This window comes from Lepisma saccharinum, chromosome 13, assembly GCF_977018435.1.
Source record: "Lepisma saccharinum chromosome 13, izLepSacc3.1, whole genome shotgun sequence".
In the NCBI taxonomy this organism is placed as follows: Eukaryota; Metazoa; Arthropoda; class Insecta; order Zygentoma; family Lepismatidae; genus Lepisma; species Lepisma saccharinum.
The window spans coordinates 67,437,142-67,464,111 of NC_139241.1; the positions used below are offsets into that span (position 1 = coordinate 67,437,142).

General features: G+C 41.3%; 1 protein-coding gene across 1 annotated transcript in view; it reads left to right on the forward strand.

Moving 5' to 3' along the window:
* The first annotated feature begins 1,883 nt into the window (after positions 1 to 1,883).
* LOC145997396 (MOXD1 homolog 1-like) overlaps positions 1,884 to 26,970 on the forward strand; it is a 53,757-nt gene continuing 28,670 nt past the window's right edge. Inside the window, exon 1 of the mRNA XM_083134392.1 lies at positions 1,884 to 2,214. Coding sequence (XP_082990518.1) covers positions 1,921 to 2,214 — 294 coding nt within the window. The 5' untranslated portion in view covers positions 1,884 to 1,920. The remainder of the gene's footprint in view (positions 2,215 to 26,970) is intronic.

Here is a 26,970-nt window from a genome sequence, read left to right on the forward strand (position 1 = left end):
CCCCATGGAGTCGGCACCTATGGATATATATCGTGGAGACGATATATCGCCGACATCACGATACGAAAAAAATATCGTATCGTATCGTCTGTGACGATATTTTATTAACGATATATCGCGATATCAAATTTCCGATATCGTTCCCTAATCAGTACCTTACGTTTACATATTACATTGTTTTCGGATAATTTGGGGGAACATGTCCCCCCACCTGTTCCCCAGCTAATGACGCATGTGATTGAAAACATATACTCGATAACCCAAAATGGCTACATGAGTGAAAAGTAGCTGCTTTCAATTAAATACTTCTAGTTTTCCGATCCCCAACGCACTGTTTACCTCTGAAACCAACTTTTGAAGGTCAAGCAGAAATGCAACAACCTCTGGCTCCTCCTCCCCCCTCCCTCGTGATCCTCTTCCAAACAACACACCCTGCACCCGAAGAGCACGCCCGCAGGGAGAGGTGAGCTGAATACGGGCGTGGATTCTCCCATTGCCTTACCTGCGCTTCTTCTAGTGTTGTCATATCCAGGGAGAAATCACCAAGCCAATGGATGATCAATGAGTTCTCAATTTGTGATAGTTTCAAGTAGTGTAAAGGTAAATTTAGTTCCAAAATGACCATTTCTCTGTCTTCTTTTCTTTTTGGAGGCAGGGTATAGTTGAAGTCCTGATTCGAAAGTCACTTTACTTCAAATAAACTTCGGAAAGATCAGTTTCTCTCTGACAATCATATGTCAATCCAAAACTTTCTCCTCGATTCTCATACCCAAGAAACTCATTCTTATATTTAAGATTAGCTCCTAGATTCATTGCTACACCCAAGATTTCCGTACAGATTCACCCATTCCAAGATTTTATTCTCCTCATTCTCATATGTAGATCCTCACACCCAAGATTTCCTCCTGATTCTCATACCTAACAAGATTTCCGTACAGATTCACCCATTCCAAGATTTTATTCTCCTCATTCTCATATGTAGATCCTCACACCCAAGATTTCCTCCTGATTCTCATACCTAACAAGATTTCCGTACAGATTCACCCATCCCAAGATTTTATTCTCCTCATTCTCATATGTAGATCCTCACACCCAAGATTTCCTCCAGATTCTCATACCTAATATCATACAAGATTTCCTCCTAGATTCTCACACTCAAGATTTTCTTATAGATTCATCCATCCAAGATTTCCTCCTAGATTCTCACACCTAATATTTACTTATCGATTCATCAATACATGATTTCCCACTAAATTCTCACTCCCATTTAATAGATTCACCCATCCAAGATTTCCTCCTAGATTCTCACACTCAAGGCCTTCTTATAGATTCATCCATCCAAGGTTTCCTCCTAGATTTTCACACCGAAGAGTTTCTAATAGAAACTTCACCCAACTATGATTTCCTCCTAGATTCTCACACCCAAGATTTGATCCTAGATTCGCACACTCAAGGTTTTCGTATAGATTCATCCTTCCAAAGTTTCCTTCAAGATTCTCACACTCAAGGTTTACTTATAGATTCATGCATCAAAGATTTGATCCTAGATTCTCACACCCAAGATTTCTTCATAGTTCCTAGATTCTCACATCCAAAATTTCCTTCTAGATTCTCACACCCAAGATTTCTTCATAGTTCCTAGATTCTCACATCCAAAATTTCCTTCTAGATTCTCACACCCCAGGTTTTCTTATAGATTCATCCAAGATTGTCACACCTAAGATTTTCTTGTAGATTCATCCATCCAAGATTTGATGCTAGATTTTCACACCCAAGAGTTTCTCCTAGAGTCTCGGCTCCACCAGCGCCACAAGAGTGGTCCCGGTCGGCAACACTGCCTGGTAGCCGCCGACGACAATCCTTCAGAGCAGAGCAGCTGCCGTTTCCAGTCGAGGGCTCATTCAGCACCGGAGCGCGGCAATGGAAAGTCCTTTCGCGTCCTCCTCGCCGTGTGCTCTCGTTCTCGCGTCTCTTTTGTTCTCGTTCTCCGGATGCTCTCCTCTGGAGCCAGTGTCGTGGATGCACAATGTCGTCTTGGACGGCGAGGCGGTGGTGCATCTGTTCTGGACGCCGGACGAGGATGAGGTGACCTTCCAGGTGGAGGCCAGGACCCGAGGGTACGTCGGGATAGGGTTCTCGCCCACGGGATCCATGAAGGGGTCCGATCTGGTGCTGTTCTGGATTGATGACTCTACCCAGCAAGTCTTCTTCTCGGTGAGTAGATCCTAGCCATGATTTGATCCAGTACTTTGCTGTTAGCAGCCGGCTGAAATCTTTCAGAAAAGGCGTAGCTTTGACGATGCAATTGGCGCTGTCAGAACTAGAATTTCCCTATTGAAGGTTGTTTTTTTTTTGGGGGGGGGTGCATGGTCTACTCACATACTCCATAAAATATCCACAAATGGTTCTAGGTTTGAGGTTTTAAGTCCACTTTAAACACATGTAGGCTAATTGGGACTGGCCATACGGTTCAAAGTACAATGAATCTCCACCGGGTATCGATTCCGGGACCCCTTGATTACAAGGCGACGAACGTTACCACAGACGATACGATATTTTTCCGTATTGTTATATTGGCGATATATCGTCTCCACGATATATATTGGAAAAATATCTTCACGATATATCGCCGACATGATGTATATCGTCAAAATATCGTGACGATATATCGTCTAGTTGATATCGCCTGGACGATATTTTTTCAATATCGTGATATATCGTCCAGACGATATATCGCCCAACATTAGTTACCACTAGTCCACCAGGGAGACATTTTGGTTCTTAATTTACCGTTACACCCCCTAAATACGAATTTAAACCATAGATGAAATATTCGGGATAAATCTCTGTGGAGGTGATAGTTGTTCTTTTCTTGAAGAAAGTCAAGTCTACGATTTTCTCATAGATTCATCCATCTAAGATTCCCTCCTAGATTGGCACACTAAAGATTTTCCAATAGAAACTTTACCAATCAACGATTTCCCCTAGATTCTCCCACCCAAGATTTCCTTCCAGATTCTCACACCTATGGTTTTCTTATAGATTCATCCATCCAAGATTCCCTCCTTCGGGGGTGCTAGTGGAGAGGGTGAAAAGGCGGGATTTATTCATAATTTTTCATGAGAGGGATGTTTTGTCGTTTCTTGGCGTGCACAAAAGGTAAAATTTAGCGTCAAAGTGATCAAAAATTACACTTTGGTGAACTATTTGGAAGGTTTGTGTTAGGCAGTGTGGACAAGTCACTGTGCAAAGCTATATTTAGCGACGATGGTCATATCAGACTTTTCTGCAAGATGTCAGTTCTCTTCCACCGCAGAGAAGGTATGGGGGCACAGTCCCCTCCAAAAAAGGAATTGTCCCTGGCTCTTAGGGGAAAATTTAGCATTACTTGTTAACTTTAGAATGATTTTTGGGTACATCCCACTAGTCACTTAGCCTCATTTCTTACCCCCCTTTAAAAATTTTGAGGGCTGGGAGATTGAAGTGTTCACGATCATTTGGAATGCTATGTGGAAATGTGCGAGGAAATGCATGTGTTAACGTATTGATCTATAAATTTCAGGAAATGTGGTGGGGTTCTGGCCATGTGATCCATCCTTCAACGGCTTGAATAAAACAGGTGGTGTGATCAGCACCACGCCCTTACCATATACGTAATTTTTAATCGATTAGAGCGTTAAGGTAAATTTAGCATCAATGTATTAAAAAAAAGGATCAAGGTTTCTTAATCTTAGAAACCAAGGAGGAGATATATTTTTATGTATATTTCCCTCAGTTATAGATGTGAAGGAGATTGGGTAGGAAAGGTTATTCTAGAGCGTGAAAAAGATTTTGATTTTCCATGAGCACACAACACGACTTTGCGCAAGTAGTCTTCATATTTCCAAGAATATGTTTGTAGAAGTTCTCTCGAATTTTCAGCCGGCCCCGGTGGCGGAGTGGTTAGTACATGGCGCTACGACGCCAGGAGTCCCGGGTTCGAATCCCGGCCTGAACATGGATGTTTGTGAGTGTCCATCTTCGCAAATTAGACAAAAGTGGCACAAAAAGCGAAGTAAAATAAAGCAAATCAATGAATCAAAATTTTATGCCGACGCGGAATTTGTTTTGAGCCTATTATGCAAATATTACGTGTATCGTCATTGTGATTATTATTGTAGCCTGTATGTTCTCCATTAGCAAAAAGCAACAATTTTCCACAACATTTAGGAGGGGTAATACAAAAACGTTTTCCACAAAAGCCTGATTTAAGGTCGCTTCGAAACTGAGACTTAGTGTTCGAGAATCTGTCAGTCTCTTTCGACACTTTGGTATATCTAAAAATTTACCCACCAAAATTTATTTATTGATTGATTTTGTTTATTTTACATCGCTTTCTACCACTTTTGGCTAATTCCGAACATGAAGATGAGTGACGATGTGATAAAATTTATGAAGGACACTTTACAAAGAACACTCATGCTCAGCAGGCCGGGTTTCGAACACGGAACCCTTGGTGTCGTAGCGCGCCGTGCTAACCACTCCACCGCGGAGGTCGGCATATCGTAAGTCGAGGGGTGAGGAAGATATAAGAGAATCTTCGTAGCCAATCTTCAACACCCACAAAAATTATTCGACAATCCGCCGCACCCACTAAAGAAAACGGGACTTTCTTTTTAAAGCGCCTGGCAACACTGCTCCGGAGGGAACATCCGTTCAAAGATCCAAGGATATTCTGCTCAGGAGCGCCGGAAACAGCGAAGCCGAGGTATGCATGTAGAAGGTGGGAATGCACAAAAAAGGCACTGAAGAGGGGGGGGGGGGGGAGTAACCCCTGCGTCAGTTTCCCACAGGCCTGCTTCTTTGACAATTAAACGGGCTTCCTGAGCTTACCTGCCCATTGCAAGGTTTCCTGTGAATCGTCGTGGGTTGCGATTCCCTCGAAACCAGCTTTGTTTGGCCAGAGCGGTGCGGCGGGTTGTCGATGGGCTGTCCCGACGAACCAAAGGAGTGGGGCGACAAGATTACGCAATGAATAAATAAGGGATGTCTCGTTGTAGGTTCATGTGACGCCTCAACAGTATGGCATTCGTTGCTTTTGGACTGTTATCTAAGCATTTCAGGTTTGGTTCCCGGTGGAGAACATTCCCAAACATTTTCGTTTCACGGCGCCCTTAGCGCCGTGGTGACATTTTTACGTAGTCATCGCAAGATTTGCCAAACGTCAGGGTCGATCTTTCAACAGAGAGAGGCGGGGGCACAATATTTATCTGCGATAAACGCCAAGGTCATTGTCAATTCAATGTAAAAGCTCATACCACAGACCTTACGACTACAAAAGACATAATTCTATCCGATATTACGAGAATTACTAAATATGATGGAAACTGAAATGCAAAGACCTCAATTGTCGCGTTTAAAGGTAAGAACCTTTATGGTCTGCCGCCAATTGTTGTTTTGATAATGAAAAGCAGATTCATATCGTTCAATGTGTGCCTTTCCTCTTAACAAGTGGAAATAGCAGACATTCGAGTGGTGTGCCCAGGATTTTCGAAGGGGGGGGGTACTTTTTAGTAGTCATTCTTGAAGTCCTCATTTTGCCACCTTTTCCTGCCTTTTCTTTCTTCTTTTTTTTCAAAGAATATTGAGCCTAAGCAGAATTATGATCCTCACCACCCCTCCTTGAGCAAGCCACTGGACACTCGGAAGAATCTTGATGACTCCAGACAAACCGTGCCGTGGCTGTAAACATGGGGGCTGAAAAAAGGGCCTGTTATGACCCAGACCTTCAAGAGTGGGGGGAAGTACAGGTCGTTGGACCTGTCTGCCTGTTCGGAAGCGTTCGGTTGTTCTCGGCACCGGCAGAGACCGGAGAGATTCGCACCATTCTGCGATGAGCTGGGCCGACGAACACCATTGTCTTCAGTAGGAAACTTGACAGGAGGGTTCGGCACGAGGGGTAGTACTGGGCCCTCATTTCGATGCGCTAAGATTAGCGAATCTCTTGCGCATTTCGAGCTGTTTCGTGCTGTCGCTTGTACTGTTCTGTATAGTGTATTTAGGTCTAGGTCTATGCCCTTCAAATACATCATAATAAACGTGTTTTGTTGCTATAAACGGAGTTTTAATGCACTTTCAACTGTTCTTCTAGGTTATTTCAGTTAATCCGGACTTTCGTTTATCCGGTCAACTTATCCCTCATTAGTCCGAATTAACGAGGTTTTACTGTATATAAAGCAGTGACTGCACCAGAGTAGGAAGAGTGAGAGGGCTTTTACTTCGCTTTTCTGCCACGTTTCGCTAATCGCAAAGATGGGGATGAATGATGATAAGATGAAACTGATAAATGACAATCGCAAACACAAATGGACAGCACACAACAGAAGCCTCACAGAGGATTATAGTGGATATGTGCCCTGACGCCACAGCCTCGTTAGTCTGCGTGAAAGAGAGAGAGAAAGAAATAGGAAGGGAGAAAGAAGAGTGAAAGTGAGAAACTAAGGAACAAGTGCCGACCTGCGCGCTACAACACCAGGGGTCCCGGGTTCGAATCCCGAAAGGGGCATAGGTGTTTATTGTGACTGTCCCTTCATTAATTTCATCGTAGCATCACTCATTTTCGCGATTAGCCAAAAGTGGCAGAAAAGCGAAGTAAAATAAAACAAGTCAATCAAACCATCCCCCACCGACAAGAGAAACTTGTTATTACCTAAAATAAGCATTTTACGTGCAATGCACACGTAAAAATACGAACGAACCAGTTGGTAAAGTCTGAACTAGTATCAAAACGGTTCCATTAAAATATAAGAGAAATTGAGTGATATGGCTGTGATCAATATCCCTGGAAACATTTATGCATCGCACTGTACTGCATATGGTAGTGTTATCTGTAAATCTGAACTTATGCATGCATTATACGAGAAACTTCATTTGTGAAGAGCTTCCCGAATCCTGCGCTCAATGTGGGAAATTTACACGCGTAGGACCTGGTACCATTGTTCCCCCCAGTTCTTTCTCACGGGTCTTTATAGGGGAAAGGGGAGGCTGAAAAGAAGAACGATTTTTCAACCTTTAAAAAGAGTCCTCGAGGACAAACAAGGGGATTTTTTTGTGATGGGGACACAAACACTGATTTCCCACAGCCAGTAGGACAGAGGGTTGAGTAGACAAATCGGTGAGTCTGTCTACAAATCCAAACATTTGAGTGATATTTCACCAGTTCTTCATTCACCTCACCTCTACCAAGAAGGAATTATTTATATAGGTGGGACCGTCGTGCACATTCGTGCTAGAGAATATTTCGTGTAGTGCGAATGCAATTACGGTCGTGCACAAGGCCGGACCGGAACGCCACCTTGACCAATACAAGTAAAAACATTTGTTGATTCAAAGCCTTTTTTAAGACAACAAGGTCAGAATATGTTATGGAAAAATTTACACTTGGCATATTTTTAAATATGTTAAACTTTTTTAAAATAAAAAATGCAAACTACAAATCTATAAGTATAACCTACATTATTTCTAATGAGCTTTTTGGTTTCCTAATTTCAAAATTTCTAGGATGTAAATAACACAAACCATGGTATAAGAAGAACATATCGAAGGATGCACATAAAATGTAGGTGCTTGCGCGGGGGGAAGGGACGCCAAGCCACAATCCTGCCTCGGGCGCCAAAATATCTAACTGCGAAGCTAGACAATGGTTCTTCATTAGTATGCAATATTAATTTAACTTCATCCATTGTCTAATGTTTATTATTCGGGAGAACATCTGTTGCCTAACTGTACGGCGAAAAGTAGATTTTAATAGCAAATTATCAATGACAAGTTCCAACAGCACCATAGAGATAGACAACACACATAACGCCTTGCAGAAAAGAGAGCATTTCAGGATCCAGGCAGCGACGGCAATTGGGTTCCAAAACTAGGGGGGGCAAAAACAGTTTACTTTCCCTCGTAAATAAGATTTAGCATAGTGGGGGGGGGGGCAACTGTGCTCCCTCGCCCCCCCCTAATCGCCGCCACTGAATCCAGGTGTCCCATTTTTATTGCCGGTGACTATACATATTGGCTTTGAACACTTACAGGGAACCAACGCAGCCGAAAAGGAAGCACGAAACATTCCAAGTGAAGCAGAATCGTAGCTTCAGATTTTGAAAACACGTTATACTTTCATAGAACGAGCCGGAAAAAAAGTAAGCAAGGTGTGATTGCCCGCTTCTCTTCTACTGCACGCTCAAAATCGAGTGCGATTAATCCCACATTTGTGTCATTTCTCATCAACCAATAGCCGTTCAGTACCAATTATTGGCTCGCCTGCACATACCAATCTCGATCCCACCATTCGGAACATGTTATGACCCTCCTTTGTATCTTTTTAAAGTAAGAATTTCGCAACCTTTGCTCAAAACTTGTACAAAACAAAGGATTTTTGTACTTTTGTTATTGTTCCTCCGTTTAGAACTTCTTGAATTCATTACACACGCGCTCTACTGTTACTAAGTCCACAATACATACGCAGACGAACAGCAGGTGTGTGTTCTTTCGTAAAGATAAAATTCCACTGTTTGTTTAGCACGAGCAACTGTTGTGCTCGAACTTCCGGCACCTGGTCTTACCCCGAATAGGGGTCGGGGTGAGGGGAAGGGTGGAATCACATCACCAACCTACACATTCAGTGTTCGGATCCCACTTTAAATTGTAGGTCTAGTCGCGTTTAGCCCCTCTCTGTGCATAAAATGGAGTTATGAACAACACAAAAAGTAAGTTTTCGGGAAGTTGTTTTGTAACTGAATTACACATAGTTACTTAAAGAGTGGCTTACTTATCAGGGGGTCGTAGGGCGATGTCCCTCATTGGCTCAAGTTGTAGTAAGAGTTGTACGAGCCGAATCGGGAAGTTTCTGCACATGATACTTTTACTAGTCGTCTGATGATTTTAACATCATTTTGTTTATACCAATTCCCCACGTTGCCCATTTTAGAGTGCTGCATCGCTGGACAAGTACGTTGAGTGTCCGACTCCCCATCTCCGTTTCTGGTTCCAGTCCCGACCTATGTATATGGGCGTTTCTTTGCGAGAGTCCCTTCATGAATTTGATCTAATCATCTTTCATTCTCATCGTCGCGATTAGTCGAACGTGACAGTTAAGCGACGTAAAAAATCAGAAAACACAAAAGAAAAATATTATTAAGACTGCAACCTACATAATCGTCGCAGCAATGACAAAACCGCGTCAAATTTTGACTTTTTTCACCTAGTGCAATTTTAGTTGCACTTTTTTACTGATGAGAACATTTATCCAAATGGAAAACCTGTTGTTTTCTTTTCCAGGACATTGAATATTAAAAAGGTTTTATCTCAAAGTAAGATTTAGTAAATTCGTTGTTTTGGCATTTGACGCATGGGAATATGTCACGAGTGTGTAGGGCTACCACCTTAAACTGTAGGTCAAGTCCCGATTAGCCTATTTGTGAATAAAGTGGACTTAAAAACAAATTTTAAAATTACACGACTTGGTCCTTACATCGAGGCCTCCCCGATGGCGTGATGGTAACGCTATCGCCTTGTAATCAAGGTGCTCTGGGTTCGATTCCCGGCGGAGGAACATTGCACAATAATTAAACTGTAGGTCCAGTCCTCAATAGCGCATCCGTGCACCAAGTGAACTTATAATGAGCAAACAAGATTGATTGCATTGATTTGTTTTACTTCGCTTTTCTGCCACCGTTGGCTAATCGCGAAGATGAGAATGAGTGATGATGTGTGGAAATTGATGAAGAGCACTCATGCCTAGGCCAGAATTCGAACCCGGGACCCCGGCCTTGTAGAGGCCTGCGCTAAGCACTCATGCCACGGAAGTCGGTTCAAGCAAAGATAAGTGTAACTTGGCGGTTGCAAGGGAGAGCACTTGCCCACCAACATTTTCGGGTTTATAAAAATTTACAAGTTAATGGTACTTTTGTTAACCTCCTGGAACCTGAGGATCAAAGTAACGAGTATTTTTTTATGATTTTGCAAAATGTCACGTGCCAGTTCGGACGACACAATGAAAAATGCAAGGAAGAAATGTTTCCCGAAAGCGACGATAGATGGCAGCACGCCATATAAAAGAAGAGCAGAGTTCATTGTAAAAACTAGGAGCGAAGAATAGCGATTATATATATTATAGTAAATGAAAAATATATAAAGGAAGAGTATAAAAATTATAGAAGGAGTGAATAAAATGTTGTAAATATCCAATTAAGATAATTAAGAATATGCTCGTATATGAAATAATTAGGAAAGTGAGCAAATGAATTCAGAAATGTATATCTTTTTTTTGATCCTCTGACGAGGAGAACATCGTCAGCTTTTGTATTTGTCCGTCGCTCGGTGGCGCTGTGTTCAATTAGACGCCCCGAAGCATTTACGGCTGCGCATTAGACGCACTGGGCCATAGGCAGCGCTTTGCTGTTAGCGATCCTGGGCTATTCCCCTTTTGGTCGTCGTTACATAGGAGGTGGCGCTATTGTCAGTTTAGTCGACCCTACTCTTTCTATAAGTATAGCTTGTATTGTTTGCCAAAGAAGCGGGGAAAACGAGCGCATACATGTAATGAATAAGATTACGCTTTAAAAAGAAAGACAATAAATTAGAAGAAACAAAAGAAGAAGAAGCCTTTTCCCAAATCAAAGATAAGAAGGAAGAAGAAGCCTCTTCCCAGAAATTACGAGAAGAAAGAAGAAGATGATTTCCTTTCAATTATTCATATATGTATAAGAAGAATATAACCGACGTAAATTTGGAATTAGTATATATATATATATATATATATATATATATATACACATTTCAATGTATATACAAGCTTCGCTATAGATTTTCTCTGTATTATGTATAGTTTTCAGAATATAGATCCGCATTTAACTATATCCTCTTGGCTATAAAACGCTTTCTTATTTGGAATTCTCGAATAAAGAACCTATCCCCTGAGATTAAGATATTTCTGTAGCCGTGGTAAATAACATTTAAGTACATACACCCAAGGGCGTAGCAAAAAGAAAGAGTTATTTATCAAAATGGTCCTGGATGATTTATTTATGGGCTTGAAAACTTATGATTCTCACCTCCGCCCCCCAAAGTTAGGTCCCAATTTACGCCTCTGCAAGCAAACAAGAACCATAGCACCAAGTAGTACCGTTTCAACAGGCCACCCGCAACAAACGGCCACGCACTGGCAACACTGCCCTCAAAGTCTTGTGTCTCCAAGTCGCACATACATATGCGAAGGATGCGTGTGCAGTCTTCCAGGGTCCAAGGTGATTAAAATTCAGATGACTCCACGGTGGGCGTGTTGCGACTGCATGACAAACACAGGCCTGGCACTTTACTCGACGGAAATGCAAAAACTGAATAATAGATGTCGCCCCCATCGCGCCATAAACTCCCAGAACTCGTTTCGGCCGAGGAAGCAGGCAATGGCCGCTAGGAATGTCTTTGAAAGAGAAAATTAATCTCTTTGCGCTTGAAATTAATCGCGGAAATCAAACGTTCGTACTGATCCAGTTCCTCTTTCTGCTGTTGACCGATCCGGTTTGGTCTTTGTGCAAGACAAGTCTATTTCCTTGGACTGACCGGTGGATGTTTTTCTTCAGTGCTCATGTTGGATGAAGACATTCGGGACAACATTTGTTTGGATTGCATTTTATGCCTTCCATTCGGTGCAAAAATTGAACGAATCAAGTTGCTGATGAACTCTCCTGTATTTAATTTACAGGACTGAGGGTAATGATCAGTTTCCCTCAGTTTTTAAACTAAAGGATTCAGGATATAAATCAGTCCCTATGTTTAAACTGCAGGATTCAGAATAGCGATCAGTCTCTCGGGGCATAACGTGTTGGATTGAAGATGTTGATAGGTACCCCAGTGATTAAACTATGGAATTCATGATATCGACCACTCCTTGTGTTTAAACTGTACGATTGATTATATGGATGAATTCCTAAGTGTTTAAACCGTTCGACTGAAGATGCCGACCAGTTCTTCAGTGTTTGAACCGTTCGACTGAGGATGTCGATCAGTTCTTCACTGTTTAAACCGTTTGACTGAGGATGTCGATGAGTTCCTCGGTGTTGAAACCGTAACCCTGAAGACGTCGATCAGTTCCTCAGAGATGTCGGTGTTTAAACCGTTCGACTAAGGATGTTGATCAGTTCGTCGGCATTTAAACCGTTCGACTGACGATATCGATGTCACTCACAATTTCTTTAAACCATTGGACTGAGGATGTCGATCAGCTCATCAAAATTTAAACTGCGATCGAATATACCGATGTCTCCCAGTGTTTGACAGACGATGAGGATGTCGATGAATTCCTCAGAGTTTATTCAAACCGTTCAACTGAGAATGTCGATCAGTTCCTCAGAGTTTAAACCTTAACACTGAAAATATCGATCAGTTCCTTGGTATTTAAACCGTTCGACTGAGGATGTCGATCAGTTCCTCGGTGATTAAACCGCTCGACTGAGGATGACGGGCGAGTTCTTTAGTGCTTAAACTGCAGGCCTGATAATATTGATGGAATGAGTTTACAGTCCGAATTGCAGGTGATGATAATGTTGATAAATTTTCCAAAACGTTCACCAAATGTAACTAGAAAATATTATCTAGATAATTACAGTTTGCTGTTCAGAAAATATTAGAATAGGTTAGGTAATCGCAGAATGAAAATTGTATGTAGAGACAGTGAGCGCAATTTACAGTACTTTCCAAGTGTATTCCCAATGGGCACTTAACCGCTAACACGCCCATCAACCCGCTGGCTCTTTGGGCTCGCCCACAAGTAATTCGAATGAGAAGTTCAGTTTCACCTCGGCAGGAAATTCGCCGCAGAAATAAAAAGACGGAGAAGCCCTGAGGCTTGACTTCCAGGAGTTGTCAAGGTTAACTCTTGTCTGAGGGTGAGGCCTGGTTGGAGGCAGAGGGAAAATTCCCTCTGCGCACAGAAATTTTCCTCAATATCGACAAAAAATTCCCTGCGCAAAGAAAAATATAATCCTACACAAAAATTGTTCATGCTGGAGGCAAAATAATATTGTGAATGACGATATCGGGACACTTAAAGTTGCAATGACAAAATTAATTGGGAAAAATGAAACGGGTGCGTTTTGAAAAATTAAAATTTGTGTGCGTGAAGGATTGTTTTTATGGAAAAGAACCAGTGTATTGAAAAGGGTGGAAATTTCTATTAATAAAGAAAAAAACAAATGTTACTATAGTGCCAAACACTGAGGTTGCTTGCTTAGTTTCCTCAACTTCTAATTCGCCGATCTACGTGGAAGAGTGGTTAGCACAGAGCGCTCCGACGCCAGGAGCCCCAGGTTCGAATCCCTGGCTGAGCGTGGATGTTCTTTGAGTGTGCCCATTTACGAATTTCATCATATCGTCACACATCGCGCGGCCTCCCCGATGGCGCAGTGGTAGCGTCGTCGCCTTGTAATCAAGGGGTCCCGGGTTCGATTCTCGGTGGAGGCACATACTGGTTCGGATCCCACTTTAAACTGTAGGGCCAGTCCCGATTAGCCTTACTGTGCATAAAGTGGACTTAAAATCAATCCAATTCACTCCAATCTTTCACACATCGTCAAGATTAACCAAAAGGTGGCAGAAAAGCGAAGTGAATAAACCAACTCAATTCAATTAAATCTTTCTTTTCCCATTATTTATTCACAAAACCGCAGTCTATGGTCACGTTGGCGCCAAACTGACTTTCATACTCTCCCGAAACAAAGTTACACCCCTCCATATAAAATCCATTCTATTACCAGTGGTGGCAGACAGTGGTTCGGATCAGACACGTATCTAGAAATATGTTTCGGGGGGGATGGGTCCGAACCAAGTGTCTCAGGAATAACAATATTATTAATATTATTATTATTAATAATAATGTTCATATTAAAATAATTATAAATCAAATTAATACTAATTACAATACATAAATTAATATTATATTATTATTACACGATTAGGTAAAAAGACTATATAAGAATAGAGCTATAAGAGTGCATATTCATTACGTAGCTTACCTGTAGTTAAGATCGGAATAATTTACATAAACAAGTGCCCTGGCAAATGAAATTAATGTCAAATAAATGAATAATTGAATATTTATCGAATAATAAAAATGATGTTGCATGTAGTTGGAGAAAAATAAGTTTCTGATTAATATTTTATGCATATTATTTTGAGTAGTAGTGTACATAAATCTTCTTTGTAATGTCATTCAAAGCTGTATGATTCCAGTGTAATCCTTGCCTTGTAAAAAATTCAGAGGAAAGTATTAACCATCGATTATGCAACAAATGTTAATATTTTCATTACTTAATTTTAGTACTTGGTAAGTCTTTGGGGGGGGGGTCTGGATCCCTTCTTAAATACGTCCTTCCTGTCCTTCAAAGCCGTATGATCCCAATATAATCCTTGTCTTACAATAAGTTCAGAGGAAATTATACAAAAACGGCTAAAGGAATATATTTTTCATTATTTAATTTTAGTATTTGATAAATCTTTCGGGGGGGGGGGTCCGGACCCCTTAAATACGTCCTTGCTTCGGATCTAACTTTAAACTGTATGTCCAGTCCCGATTAGGTTTTCTCTGCAAACAAACTCGATGGGAAATCTTGAATAAAGCTCTGACTTTACGAGTATTTTCCCCTTTCTTTTGTTGTTGTCCTGTTCACTTCATTATATCATAATTCCATTTTCGTTTTTTTCCGTCGTTTTTTAACAAACCGCTAAGTATGAATTATTAATTCGGTTATTTTACTTCGCTTTTTCAGCCACTTTTGGCTAATCGCGAAGATGACAATGACTGATATGATGACATTGATGAAGAGACACTCACAACGAACACACACGTCCAGTCCGAAATTCGAACCCGGTACCTTTGCCGTCTTACGCGGTGTGCTCACCACTTTTCGCCACGGAGGCCGGCAAATCGCATGGATGAGGATGAAACCTCATTTTTAAAACATTATATATTTTCCCAATTTTGTTTTCCGTGTCTTTCTACTCTGAAAAGGCTAAAATTTCCACTGAAAGATAGAATTTCAATGTAATCTTTATCGTGTAGAGACAGTTTCACCGAAAGGGATTTTCTTTTATTGGAAGAGGGATTTTTTTGTGAATGAGCTTGCCACACTGTCCGGTGTAAAAGAACCAGATCTCTCTCCCACCTTTCATTAACAGCAGCAGACGTAATGGTGGTTGCACATCTAAACGTTCCACTGTCTAAACACAGCAGCCATCCACGTGAGCCGCAAACGAAATGCATAAGGCACCATGGCGGAGCTTACGCGTGCTCCAGTGGCGGGGTTGAGCAGGATGGGGGAGGGGGGATACACCTGACTTCAGCCCTTGTTGAAATATATTTTTTGTTATTTTACGTCGCATTTCTATCAGGTTACTCGCGATGATGACTATGATTGATTTGCTTTATTTTACTTCGCTTTTTGTCTCACTTTTGGCTAATTTGCGAAGATGGGGATGAGTGATGATGTGATTAAATTAATGAATGGACACTCACAAACATCCATGCCCAGGCCGGGATTCGAACCCGGGACCCCTGGCGTTTGACTATGGACAAACGAACTTGGCAAATACAATCGTGCCTGGACCAGGGTTCGAACTTGGGTCCTCTTGACTCTGTAGCGTATGATGCTGACGACTTCGCCAGGAAGAGCAATTCCAAACTATCTATTATGCGTAATACATTATTGTGCATACCTAGGGAGACAAATTTATGGTAAATAAAAAGTGAGGAGAGTGGTAAATAAAATATTAGATCAGCGGTATATACCAGCAGTGGAAAAAAAAATTGGCACACACTTTTTCATTATGAGAGGAAACAACATACGAAAGAGCTATAAATTGATCAACTACTTCATTTTTATATGCTATACACATACACAAGTACTTAGCTGTCCAACCAGAAAGAAAACATCAACACAAAATCACTTCATTTCTAAATTGCATATCTCAAGTGATTTATTCATTGTATGTATTTAATTAAAGGATATCCTTGCTGTCCAACAAATAAAATAATCACTACTGCACATACACAAACACATGTTGAAAATCACATGATGATAAACAAAATTAATTCATGACTGAACACAAATGACACCATTGTTTCCCTTGATGTACGGGAACAGACTAATCTTATCGCTGCTACAGCTAGCAAGTTCAATGAAACTGGAATTTGAGTAGACATTCGGGGAAGAAAGGAATGCAGCTTGACAGGGAGCGAAGTTTGTTTTCAAACTGAGATTATGTGCATGGGAAATCCAAATTTGCAGCGTCTTCCTCATGTGATCGAAGATAAAACGTTCTTCAGCTGCAAGTGGTAGGAAACTTTAGGCAAACGTTTCGTTACAAATCGACAGTTTGCGCGCACAACCTTGATGGCCGGTTTTTGCGTGTTTTCTACTTAATTTGATGATATTATACGGTTATTTCGCGAAAAAGCGTTCATTTCGTAGAAAAGCACACATTTCGCATTACTTCGCGAATAAAACTCATGCATATTTCATCATTGGGGGTGTAGTTACGTGCACAATGTTCAAAATTTCATCTTTTTTTCACATTTCGCGATTTCGCGCATCGCGAAAATTCAATGTCCCTATGCATACCTATCACATGAGAGGAAGGCTTTACAGAAGCAATTAGAATGTCACATGCACTGAAATATCACAACAACAGAGGCGAAGCGTCCGGTCATCGGGAGATGCGGCGATGACCAAGCAAGATAATAAAAATACTGCATTTTAAATATTTCAGAGAAGTAAAAAACAAAAAAATGCCAGAATACTCGTATATTTGTGCGAAATAAGCCAAGCGACAACATGAAACAGTTCGAAATACGCAAGAGATTCGCTAATCTCAGCGCATCGAAATGAGGGCCCAGTACTATTACCTCTCGCGCTGAACCCTCCCGTCAAGTTTCCTATTGAAAGCAATGGTGGTAGAAGCCTCAGCTCATCGCAGAAGTGGTGCGAATCCCTCTGGTCTCTGCCGGTGCCGAGAACAGCCGAACGCTTCCGAACAGACAGACCTGGGTCATAACAGGCCCTTTTCTAAGCCCCATCCCCATGTTTGCAGCCACGGCAGGGTTTCTCTGGAGCCATCAAGATTATTCCGCATGTCCAGTGGCGTGCTCAAGGAGGTGTTGGTGAGGGTCATAATCCCTGCTTAAGCTCAATATTCTTAAAAAAGAAAAAAATCGTGATAGGCAGGAACAGGAGGAATGACTACTAAAAAGTATATGTAACCCCCCTTCGAAAATCCTGGGCACGCCAATGCGAATGTCTGCTATATCCACTTGTTAAGAGGAAAAGCACATATTGAGCGATATGAAATCTGCTTTTCTTTATCAAAACAAAAACTGGAGGCGGACCTCTACCTTCAAACGCGACAATTGAGGTGTTTCCATTTCAGTTTCAGTCATATTTAATAATTCATTGTATGGGATAGAATTATGTCTTTTGAAGTCGTTAGGTCTGTGGTATGTGCTTTTACATTGAATTGGCAATGACCTTGGCGTTTATCGCAGATAAATATTGTGCCCCTGACGTTTGACAAATCTTGCTATGACTACGTTAAAGTGTCACGCTTCGCCACTCCACAACAACACTAAAATATGCACTTAAATGCCAAAATATGCACATAAAATACCAAAATATGAAGGTATTATGTATTTAAGGCTGGACCTTTCGCAGGGCAGCTTTCTCGAATTTTCCTCTTGTTTCGAAAAACCGTTATGATATTTCAAAATTTGAAAAACTGCATCAGCTTAGAATTTCTTCTAAAGTATTCACGTGAATCTTCGTGTGGTTTGCTTTCGCCATTGTCTAGATATTATTAATAGTTTAATTGACTTACGTAGCTACGAAACTATTGATATATAAGCAATAGCGAAAGCAGGATGAGTGCCCTCATCCTTCACCGAGATGCCGAAGGCGAAGCACCTCGGAAGTTTTCCTTCGCCGTGGTAGCACGGAAACTGCTCGATCCCGACCACCCCAGCCATGGAAAAGGGGAGACGGAAGAAGAGAGTCCGACCAGAAAAAGAGGGGGATGCAGATACCACCAGCGAGTCAGACGATGACAGCAGACCAGAGTCGCAGCCGACCGGTGACCCAGTGAAGACTCGCAGGCCACCTTGCATAACCATCTACAACACGACAACTCAGAAGATATCACTCGACATTCACGACCATATTGCTCCTAACGCTAGTTTTATCTACAGCAGAGGCTGCTGTAGAGTACAGGCATGCGATGAAAAGGACTTCACAGCTATCCGTGAATTCCTCACGAAAAGTAACATTGGACACGCGTACGGCTCGTCAGCTGCCGACAAACTTAAAGTAATCTTCCGATTCCTTCCGATAGATGTAAATCTACAAGATATTCAAACCTTCCTGACAGGGCGATATGGATTCACCATCCACAGTATCAGTCGCCTAACTGCCCCAGTTCGACGTCAGACGACAACACCAACTGCAGTCCAGGGCTCCCACGGACCCGCTTCGACCAGACGCCCGCTACCTTTGATAATGGTTGTACTGCCTCGAACTGAGAAGTCACAACAAATATACCAGCTTGATCATCTAGGACCTTACACGATTAGAGTGGAAAAATACCACTCCCAGCAGATTCTTCAATGCCATGCCTGCCAGAGGGTCGGGCATGGCCAGCGTCACTGTTTTGCTACGCCTCGCTGCGTGAAGTGCGCGGGGCCACATAAATTCTCCGACTGCCCGAACAAGGACCAAGCTATCTTGCCAAGATGCGCAAATTGCGGATTATCTCACTACGCCAGTTATAGGGGGTGCTCCCTGTTTCAAAACGTAAAGAAAGAACGACGGGCCCAATCGGACCCAAAACGCCAGGTCATACCACGACCCATTCGACAGGACGTACCGGTGAAGACGCCAGCCAGAGATTACCGTCCCAGAACTACAACCAGTCAGACCAATCAGAAGCCAGCACCCAGTAGGAGAGACCGACGGCCTCCCACAGCTCGACAGCCTTCTCGCCAAGCAGCTCCTTCGACACCAGATCATGCGTCCTTGTTGGATTTACTCCGTCAACTGGCGCAGCCCGACATACTCCCAGGCCTGATACAGCTCCTCCAGGGACTACAAACAATCCGGGAAGCGCCGGACCGGTCGACACGACGACGGGTGATTACCCAGTTAGTCGATGCTTTGGCACCGTAAGGTACCATGTGACCCATTAGTGCAAGCTATAGGTCAGATAAAACCCAGAGTAGAGAGGGTTTCACTTCCCCGTCCATGACTGTTTATATAAACCAGATAAATGAAATGACAATCAAGTTAATGTAATGATTGTGATTGTGAATGTTCATATATATGTAGTAGTGAGTAGATTTTGGGGATTTTCTGGGAACATTGTAAATTGTACTAACGCGACAGTTGCGTTAGTTTTTGTAAAATATTGATGTAAAGAAAAGTAATTATTGTAACAGTATTGTAAATTATTGTCGATTCCAGTTAATGTTAAATAAACAATATGCTGGGATACACAAATCCTGACAAAAAAAAAAAAAAAAAAAAAAAAAAAAAAAAAAAAAAAAAAGGATGAGTGATATTGGTGATGTGACACTCACATTGAACACCCGTCACGGAGGCGGCACAAAATATGAGTGTAAAATGCAAAAAATAATCACTTAAGTGCCAAAATTTGACCTTATGCTAACGTATGCATATAAACTGTCAACATATGAGTATAACTAAAATATGCACAGATATGCCAAAATCTCAGTTTAAAACGTAAGATTATGTATACTTGAAATGTCAAGAAATCTTTTGGGTGCTAAAATACACACTAGAATTTCGATTCGTTGTCCGAAATAACTTGGAATAATTACAAAACTTGATGCATCATTTTCTAATATCACAAATGGCTACTCATCTTTACAAGTGCAGTCCCGTCGTGCAGGTTATCAAATGACAAAAGAGAACATGGGCTCTGCTAGTGACATCTGGCGTCCCACTTCACAAGGAGAGAAGCGTGCCATGTGCAAGCCAAGAACAATTGTCGGCTCGCACATTGCGACCTCCGGGCCTCAGAAAGTCCCTGGGCTTTGTGGGAAATGACAGGCCGCCCTGCGCCACGCATGTGTTGCGAAGAAACTTCGCGTGCTCCTAAAAGTCGCGTCAGACTCACCTCCCCTCCACAATGCGTGCAGCTGCCACTTCTGAAGATAGACCTCCCCACTCGTATTACGCTCAAAGTTTGTTCCAGACTGGGTAGATCGGGGTAGGTGATGTGCGTCTGCACAGATTGTTTGCACGTAAAAACTGCATATTTACATTACAAGAGCACGTAGTTTACAGACAACGCTCCACGCCTGCGGTGGCCCTTGCTCCTTCAATCTCCCTTTCCGGAGAGCTGAATGGTTTGCTCCCTGTAATGATAAAGAATTGACTAACGATAATGTCTATCTCTGTGATGTGTGTGTATTTGATTTGATTTTTGTTGTTTAGCGTCGCTTTTCTGCCACTTTTAGCTAATCGCGACGGTGAGGATGATATGATGAAACAAATGGACAATTTGCCTTGTACGATAAGTAGCGCCAGAATTGAGTGAGCTGAACTCTTGAGATTTGTTTTGTAATTTTATGCTGTCATAAGCAGTGGCGGGAGACTCGTGGATTTTCTTGGGTGTAGGAAGTTATGGTAAACAGTAGGGGTGTGCGGGATTCCGAAAAGTCGGGACCGGGAAAAAAAAAATCCCGTCCCAATCCCGACTTCGGAAAATGATTTCCCGACTTTTCGGGATCCCGAGCAGTCGGGAAATACCGAATGGTCATTTTAAAAAGTTGTTAATACTCGACGATTTCTGCACTGTAAGTGTCTGGAACTTTTCGGAAATTGTTTTTATTCCAGAAATGCAAAAGCAATCACTTAAGTTGATTGATTTGTTGTTTTAAGTCCACTTTATGCACAGTAAGGCTAATCGGGACTGGACCTACAGTTTAAAGTGGGATCCGAACCACATGTGCCTCCACCGGGAATCGAACCCGGGACCCCTTGATTACAAGGCGACGACGCTACTCACTTAAGTTGAAAATGACGTGTAGAATTCGAGATTTTCAGAACTTCGGGAAATTTCCCGTCGGGAAATGGCGAATTTTTCCCGTCCCGAATGTCGGAATTAAAAATATTTCTCGTCCCGATCAAAAAAATTCTGGCCCGCACACCCGTAGTAAACAGACTGAGATAAATTTTCGAAAATGCGTTCAATTACACAGTTACACGTATCGCTTGCACCTTGTAGCCCTACTAGCCATTGCATTTGTGATGTTAGCTGCATGCACTCCCTACCTGTCATGTGTTGATTGAGAACAGCTTTGACAATATCAACCTCCTGATAAGGAAAAGTGCTGTTTCAACTCTTACATTACGCTAAAAATTATGATAGGGTCTATTATTGTTATTATACAATTATTATTAATTTACCATTATCATTTTCTGATTGCTGTAGTAGTTTAAATTTAATTTATGCAGCTATTTTGGAGTTGTGGACTGCATTTATTTATTATAGTTTAGCAACATTAGGAATTTGGACCATTCAATAAAATGGGTTCAGTAGAACTCTTAGAACCATGTATTGCAGCCAGATGGGTGAGGGGCAGTGCTAGTCTTAGTATCATGCCGTAGTATGACGAGAAACCTTCCCCAGCGGCAGGCAAAGACGGTCCTATGGCAGCAGATCTGGAGCGAGCGAGTGATAGCATTTTGACTGTTGACAGTTGAGTAGTGAACCTGCAGTGCACTCATTATTTTGTAACGCGCATTAAACTCTTAAAAAGTACAGAACTGGAAATAAGTATAAATGAACTGTAGGAAGTTCCTCACTTCCTACATGGAGGAATCGCCCCTGGTCATAGGTAGCCTTCGGATTTTCCCTAAAATGGCTTCCTTGTGTGTTCCTTGGCCAAAAAAATGTAGAAATATTATGAAATATTTTGATAACACTCAGTCAGTCAGTAAGTTCTGAGAATTCTTTAAATATATAATGATGAAACTTTTTTTTTCTTAAGCACGGAGATTTTATTTCTAAAATAGAATATAACAACAGGCAAATTATTGGGTGGGTTCGAGCCCCACAGGCCCGTTATCAGTTGGTGGCACTGCCTCGTACAAATGCGTAACTCAAGGCTGTAGCATTATCATCTTATTATGTAGCATTTAGAACGGAAATAAAAACACTTCCTACGAAAAACAGTACAATGTCGCTCTTTGTCGTGGAAATATGCTTTGATCTTGCTTTCCATTCATTCAATTACCCAACGAATTATATGTTAACGGAAATTAAACTGCTGCGTAATTCCTTTTCGTTCTTCTTCTTTTCCTTCACTCGCTCCTTTATCAATGTTTTGTTGATTACATCACGAAAGAGAAAAAGCAGAGCATTGTGTATCAAAGTTCTCTGCCTGTACATAAAACGAGGGTTATTTAGTATAGAGAACGTTTTCATTGGCTGCTACAAACGTGTGTTATGTTTACGTCATCATCAGCCCGTTTCTGCTGTTCGCTCTTGCCACCAGAGGGCACGAATGTCGTTCCCATTGCCATCCAAGGTCCGACTTTAATTGAAGATATGGATCCATTTCACACGAAGGTATATTTTTCTAAGAATTGGCGGACTGAATCTGTAACACAATAGAATGTATTTCAGTTTAAAATTAAGAGTTAAATTAAACGTATTGAGCTCTCCATACAATGCTTAGATTTCTTGCTGAACACAAAAGCACACAAGTTGGTGAATTACACAGAGCAAATGTTGGGTATCTACGGTAGTGGTGAAGAAATGGTTCGTGATTTGAACACAAAGAGAGTTTTTAGTTCAGTAGAGTTACAAAACATCTATATAGCACGGAATAACCTGCTATTATACTTTGAAACCCTGTAAAATCAACCGTCCGTCTCGCACAACCGGTTACAAGTTTACATTTACTTGTAGCTTCTTTCTAAACTTGACTTTTATGGCGGGTCAAAATATCCTAGGTATTTACGACCTTTTCTGTTCAGAGTTGAAACTGGAAGCAGTCAAAACAAAACAGAAGTTGGACATCTGCAGTTTGACATTACAACAGGAGAAAATATACTTTGTGTTCCTTCGCACCTGACAGTAACAGGTGATCTTTCCTTGCAGGGTTGCAAGACGAGCGCAAATTATATGCACAACACCGATTATCATAATGGCTGAAATCAAGGGTATCGCCGGCAAATTTCACAGGGGGAGTCAGGTCGTTGATAAAATTGAATAGTACTAGAAACCATGTAATATTAATAATCAAATACCGCTTATTATATCTTCTTGGACCACTAGAGTACGCATGATTTTTTCGAGGGGGGTGAGGCGGAATTGTAAAGGTAGATATTACACAGCTGTGTTCTAGGAAGACCGGGAGACATTACATAATATTTCGTAAACACTATTTTTAATTTTCGTCTTCAAAATGGTAGTCGGGAGTATTTTACCAATTCGGTTTTCCCCGAGTTCTTTACTGCTTTCATTCGAAAGTTTTGTTTCCCTTACAATTTCTGGAGGGGCTGTAGCCACATCAGCTCCCCCTGCGTACACGCCAGTGCCTTGGACAACAATTCTACTTGGCACGTTCGATGTATGATATACATTTCAAACCGTTTGTTTGCTGAAATGTATATTAACTTTGACGCGCTTCCTTCCATAAAAAAATCTCATTTCTAGGATTTTAAACTTGTGAACAAATTTATATTATTTTGGATTATGTGACAGAATCTGACTTGTGGATCCTGCATTTTACACTAAATTATTCCACCTGGCGTTCCAGGATTCGAATTCCGGCCTTCATCAGTTTCATCATCTCATCCTCATCTTCGCGATTAGCCAAAAGTGGCAGAAAAGCGAGGTCAAATAAACAAAATCAATCAATATACGTAATCCTGAGCACGCCACTGTCTGCATGTACCCAACTTGATCATAATCATGCCAAAATTACTGTCCGTCGCGTCAGCAGACGAAACAAATGAGTATCTCCTCTAACGCAACGTCTTTCATGCCTGAAATCCCGTGCTCTGCCCATCACCGTGACACGGGAGGACACTCACTTGCAAGGCCGAGCAGTCACTTATGACAGGAAGTTGCGGGCGATGAGGACCCAGCCGCTTGCACCTTCGACAGTGTTGCAAACCACTCTACTCTGGAACCAGTGCTGGCAAAATTTGTGTTCTCCGACTCCCCTATAGAAAATTATTACAATCAAAAATTGTTCAATATATTGATTAATGCGGCTCGGAAGTTGATGAAAAATCATATTTTCTTTTCTGAGCCTTGAAAACAATACTAAGCCTGATATCAGTCCATTGTTTTTTTTTAATTTTTATTTTTTTTTCATTTTTTGGTCATGTTCGGCATTTAAGTCATTTTCCAGTATTTTTTGCCGTTTCTATTGCATTTTTCTTCAATTTTGAGGTTTATTTTCCCAGTGGCGACTTGTGAATTTTTTGGAGTGTAGGAAGAAGTTATGGCAAACAATACTGTGAAGGTAATTGAACGCATTTTTCAAACCCTCCTCGAGGCCCCTTGATCTACCTTGTGCATGGACCTGCAGCTAACATTCTAAATGCAATTGGTAGTACATTGGAAAACCGAGGAGGGTTTGAAAAATGCGTTCAATTACCATCACAGTATTGTTTGTACTACCAATTGTATTTAGAATGTTAGCTGCAGGTCCATGCACAAGGTAGATGAAGGGGCTCCTGCCCCCCTTGAGCTATAAAATATTTAAATGTGAACCTATAAAAACCCACGAAAATAACATTAACGATAATTCAGATTTTGCAAGAATTTTGATTTTTGTCTCCCTACCTGTTGTCCTGTGGTTTGAAGATAATAAAAAGTTGTGCTTAAACTATGAAATTATGCCAAATGCTTCTAAATTGTGCTTGAATTTATTATTAGTTATTTTTTCTTCGGATAACTGTAACTATGCACCTACATTTCGACATTTGAACCTGCGTTACTTAACGGTTATGTAATATTGTATATTCCCACAAAATTGTTTACAATGGCTCAACAAACGAAATGAGTTCTTGATAGAACTTTCAAAGGTTCGAGAAAATTGTTTGTTTACCCCTAACTTTCTACCTATATCCTGCCCTAAAATTTCCTCATGAACTAAACCGAGCAGGATAAAGGAAAGATAGAGAATGGATCGTGCATGATTGTAAAAAAAAACTGTCGCTGGGTCAGCCACACTCCCTTTCGTTTGAAATATGTCCGCTGGTAAAGTAGAAGCAACATTTGGACATGATATTATTTTTATTTCCTGAAAACATATTCCTTTGAATTCGATGGACTCGCGCTTGCGGATTATGCTAGATTTCTGCCATTATCTCAAGAGCTGCCAAGGAAGATCAAACTGTGCTAGGTTTAGTACCATTTAGCTGGTGTTGGCATCACTGATTGAGGAAATACTTGCTGGTTCCTCAGCCCTCGCTGATCTTCACAACCATCTCCCCCTCCCTTACACTGCCTCTTCCACCCCCACCCATCTGTCTGTAGGATGACCGCCGATGTTCCTCAGCGAGCGGTAGCAAAGCCTGTGTGTCCATCGACTTTGGGCTGCGGCTGGAGCGAGGGACATCATTCAACTCTTGACAGTAGCTAACCTAGACAATTATACGTACATTACGCTCAAAATGTTATAACACGCATTAAACTCCTAAAAAAAGGTAGAGAACTGGAAATAAGTATAGAATGAACTGTAGGAATTTCCTCACTTCCTACATGGAGAAATCGACCCTATTTCTTCTTCCTCTGTTGTTTCGTGAATTTTAAATACATGAGGTAGAGTGAGATTATTTCCGTAACAGCTCTGGCCGTTCTGCGCTTGCACCTTGGGAGCGAGTCACAACTCCCGACGCCTCCAATCAAGAAGTGAAACGCCGACGTCATCTCTACTCTGCGCCTATAGCTTACTTACTCTATTGTTCACGCTGTACACTGCTCGTAGGCTCGCTGGCTAGACTCGCGCAGTCAGCTGGAGATGTTCCGAATGCAGTCTGACTCTAACACAACTTACAGATTTAAATTTCCTGACATAGTAAAGTTCGATAATAATAGAAAATACGGTGAATGAAAAAGTGTATAAAGAAAAAAATAGTACTTCAATTGCTCCCCCGCCCCCTTTTGCTTCGAAAGTTTAAACCACCACACAACGAGTTTCATCGAAATTTTCAACTGTTCTCTTGGATTCCACTTTAAACTGTAGGTCCAGTCTCGATTAGCCTTTCTGTGCATAAAGTGGACTTAAAACAATCCAATCAATCAACTATTCTCGTGTAATTTATGCAAAAATCAAGTTTTTGATTTTAAGATCGAAAATTATTTCTAGGTCATTTTACGTCATTTTCTTTTATTTTAAGGTCAATTCTATAAGTAATTTTTTAAATATTTTTTAGGTCATCAACTTCCGAGCTCTATTCATTAGGTATATTATTGGGTAAATATTCCACTTCAATTATAAGCATCCATTTACATGAGTTTTGCTTTAAAGTGATCAAGTTATGTAAGCACAAAATATAGTTTTTTTTATACAGCGTTATTAAAAAAGAATGGTACAAAAGTAAGGTTAATTTATTTTTAAGTGGAAAGAGATACAAAAGCAATTCTGGTAGGAAGGTAGGAAAGAAGAAAGGAAGGTTGTTGTAAATTTATAACCTGTGGTTGTAGTTAACGTAAAATCCTCTAGAGCCGCTTGTTGATAGCTAAAATGGCAACAACTAAGGTAGAGCAAGCATATTGCGTAATGGAATTTGCACGAACAGGGGCAGTTGTTACAGTTCAGAAACACTTTCGTGCGAATTTCAAGAAACGACCACCACATAGACACTGCATTACACGCTGGGTGCAGAAGTTTGAATCAACTGGATGTCT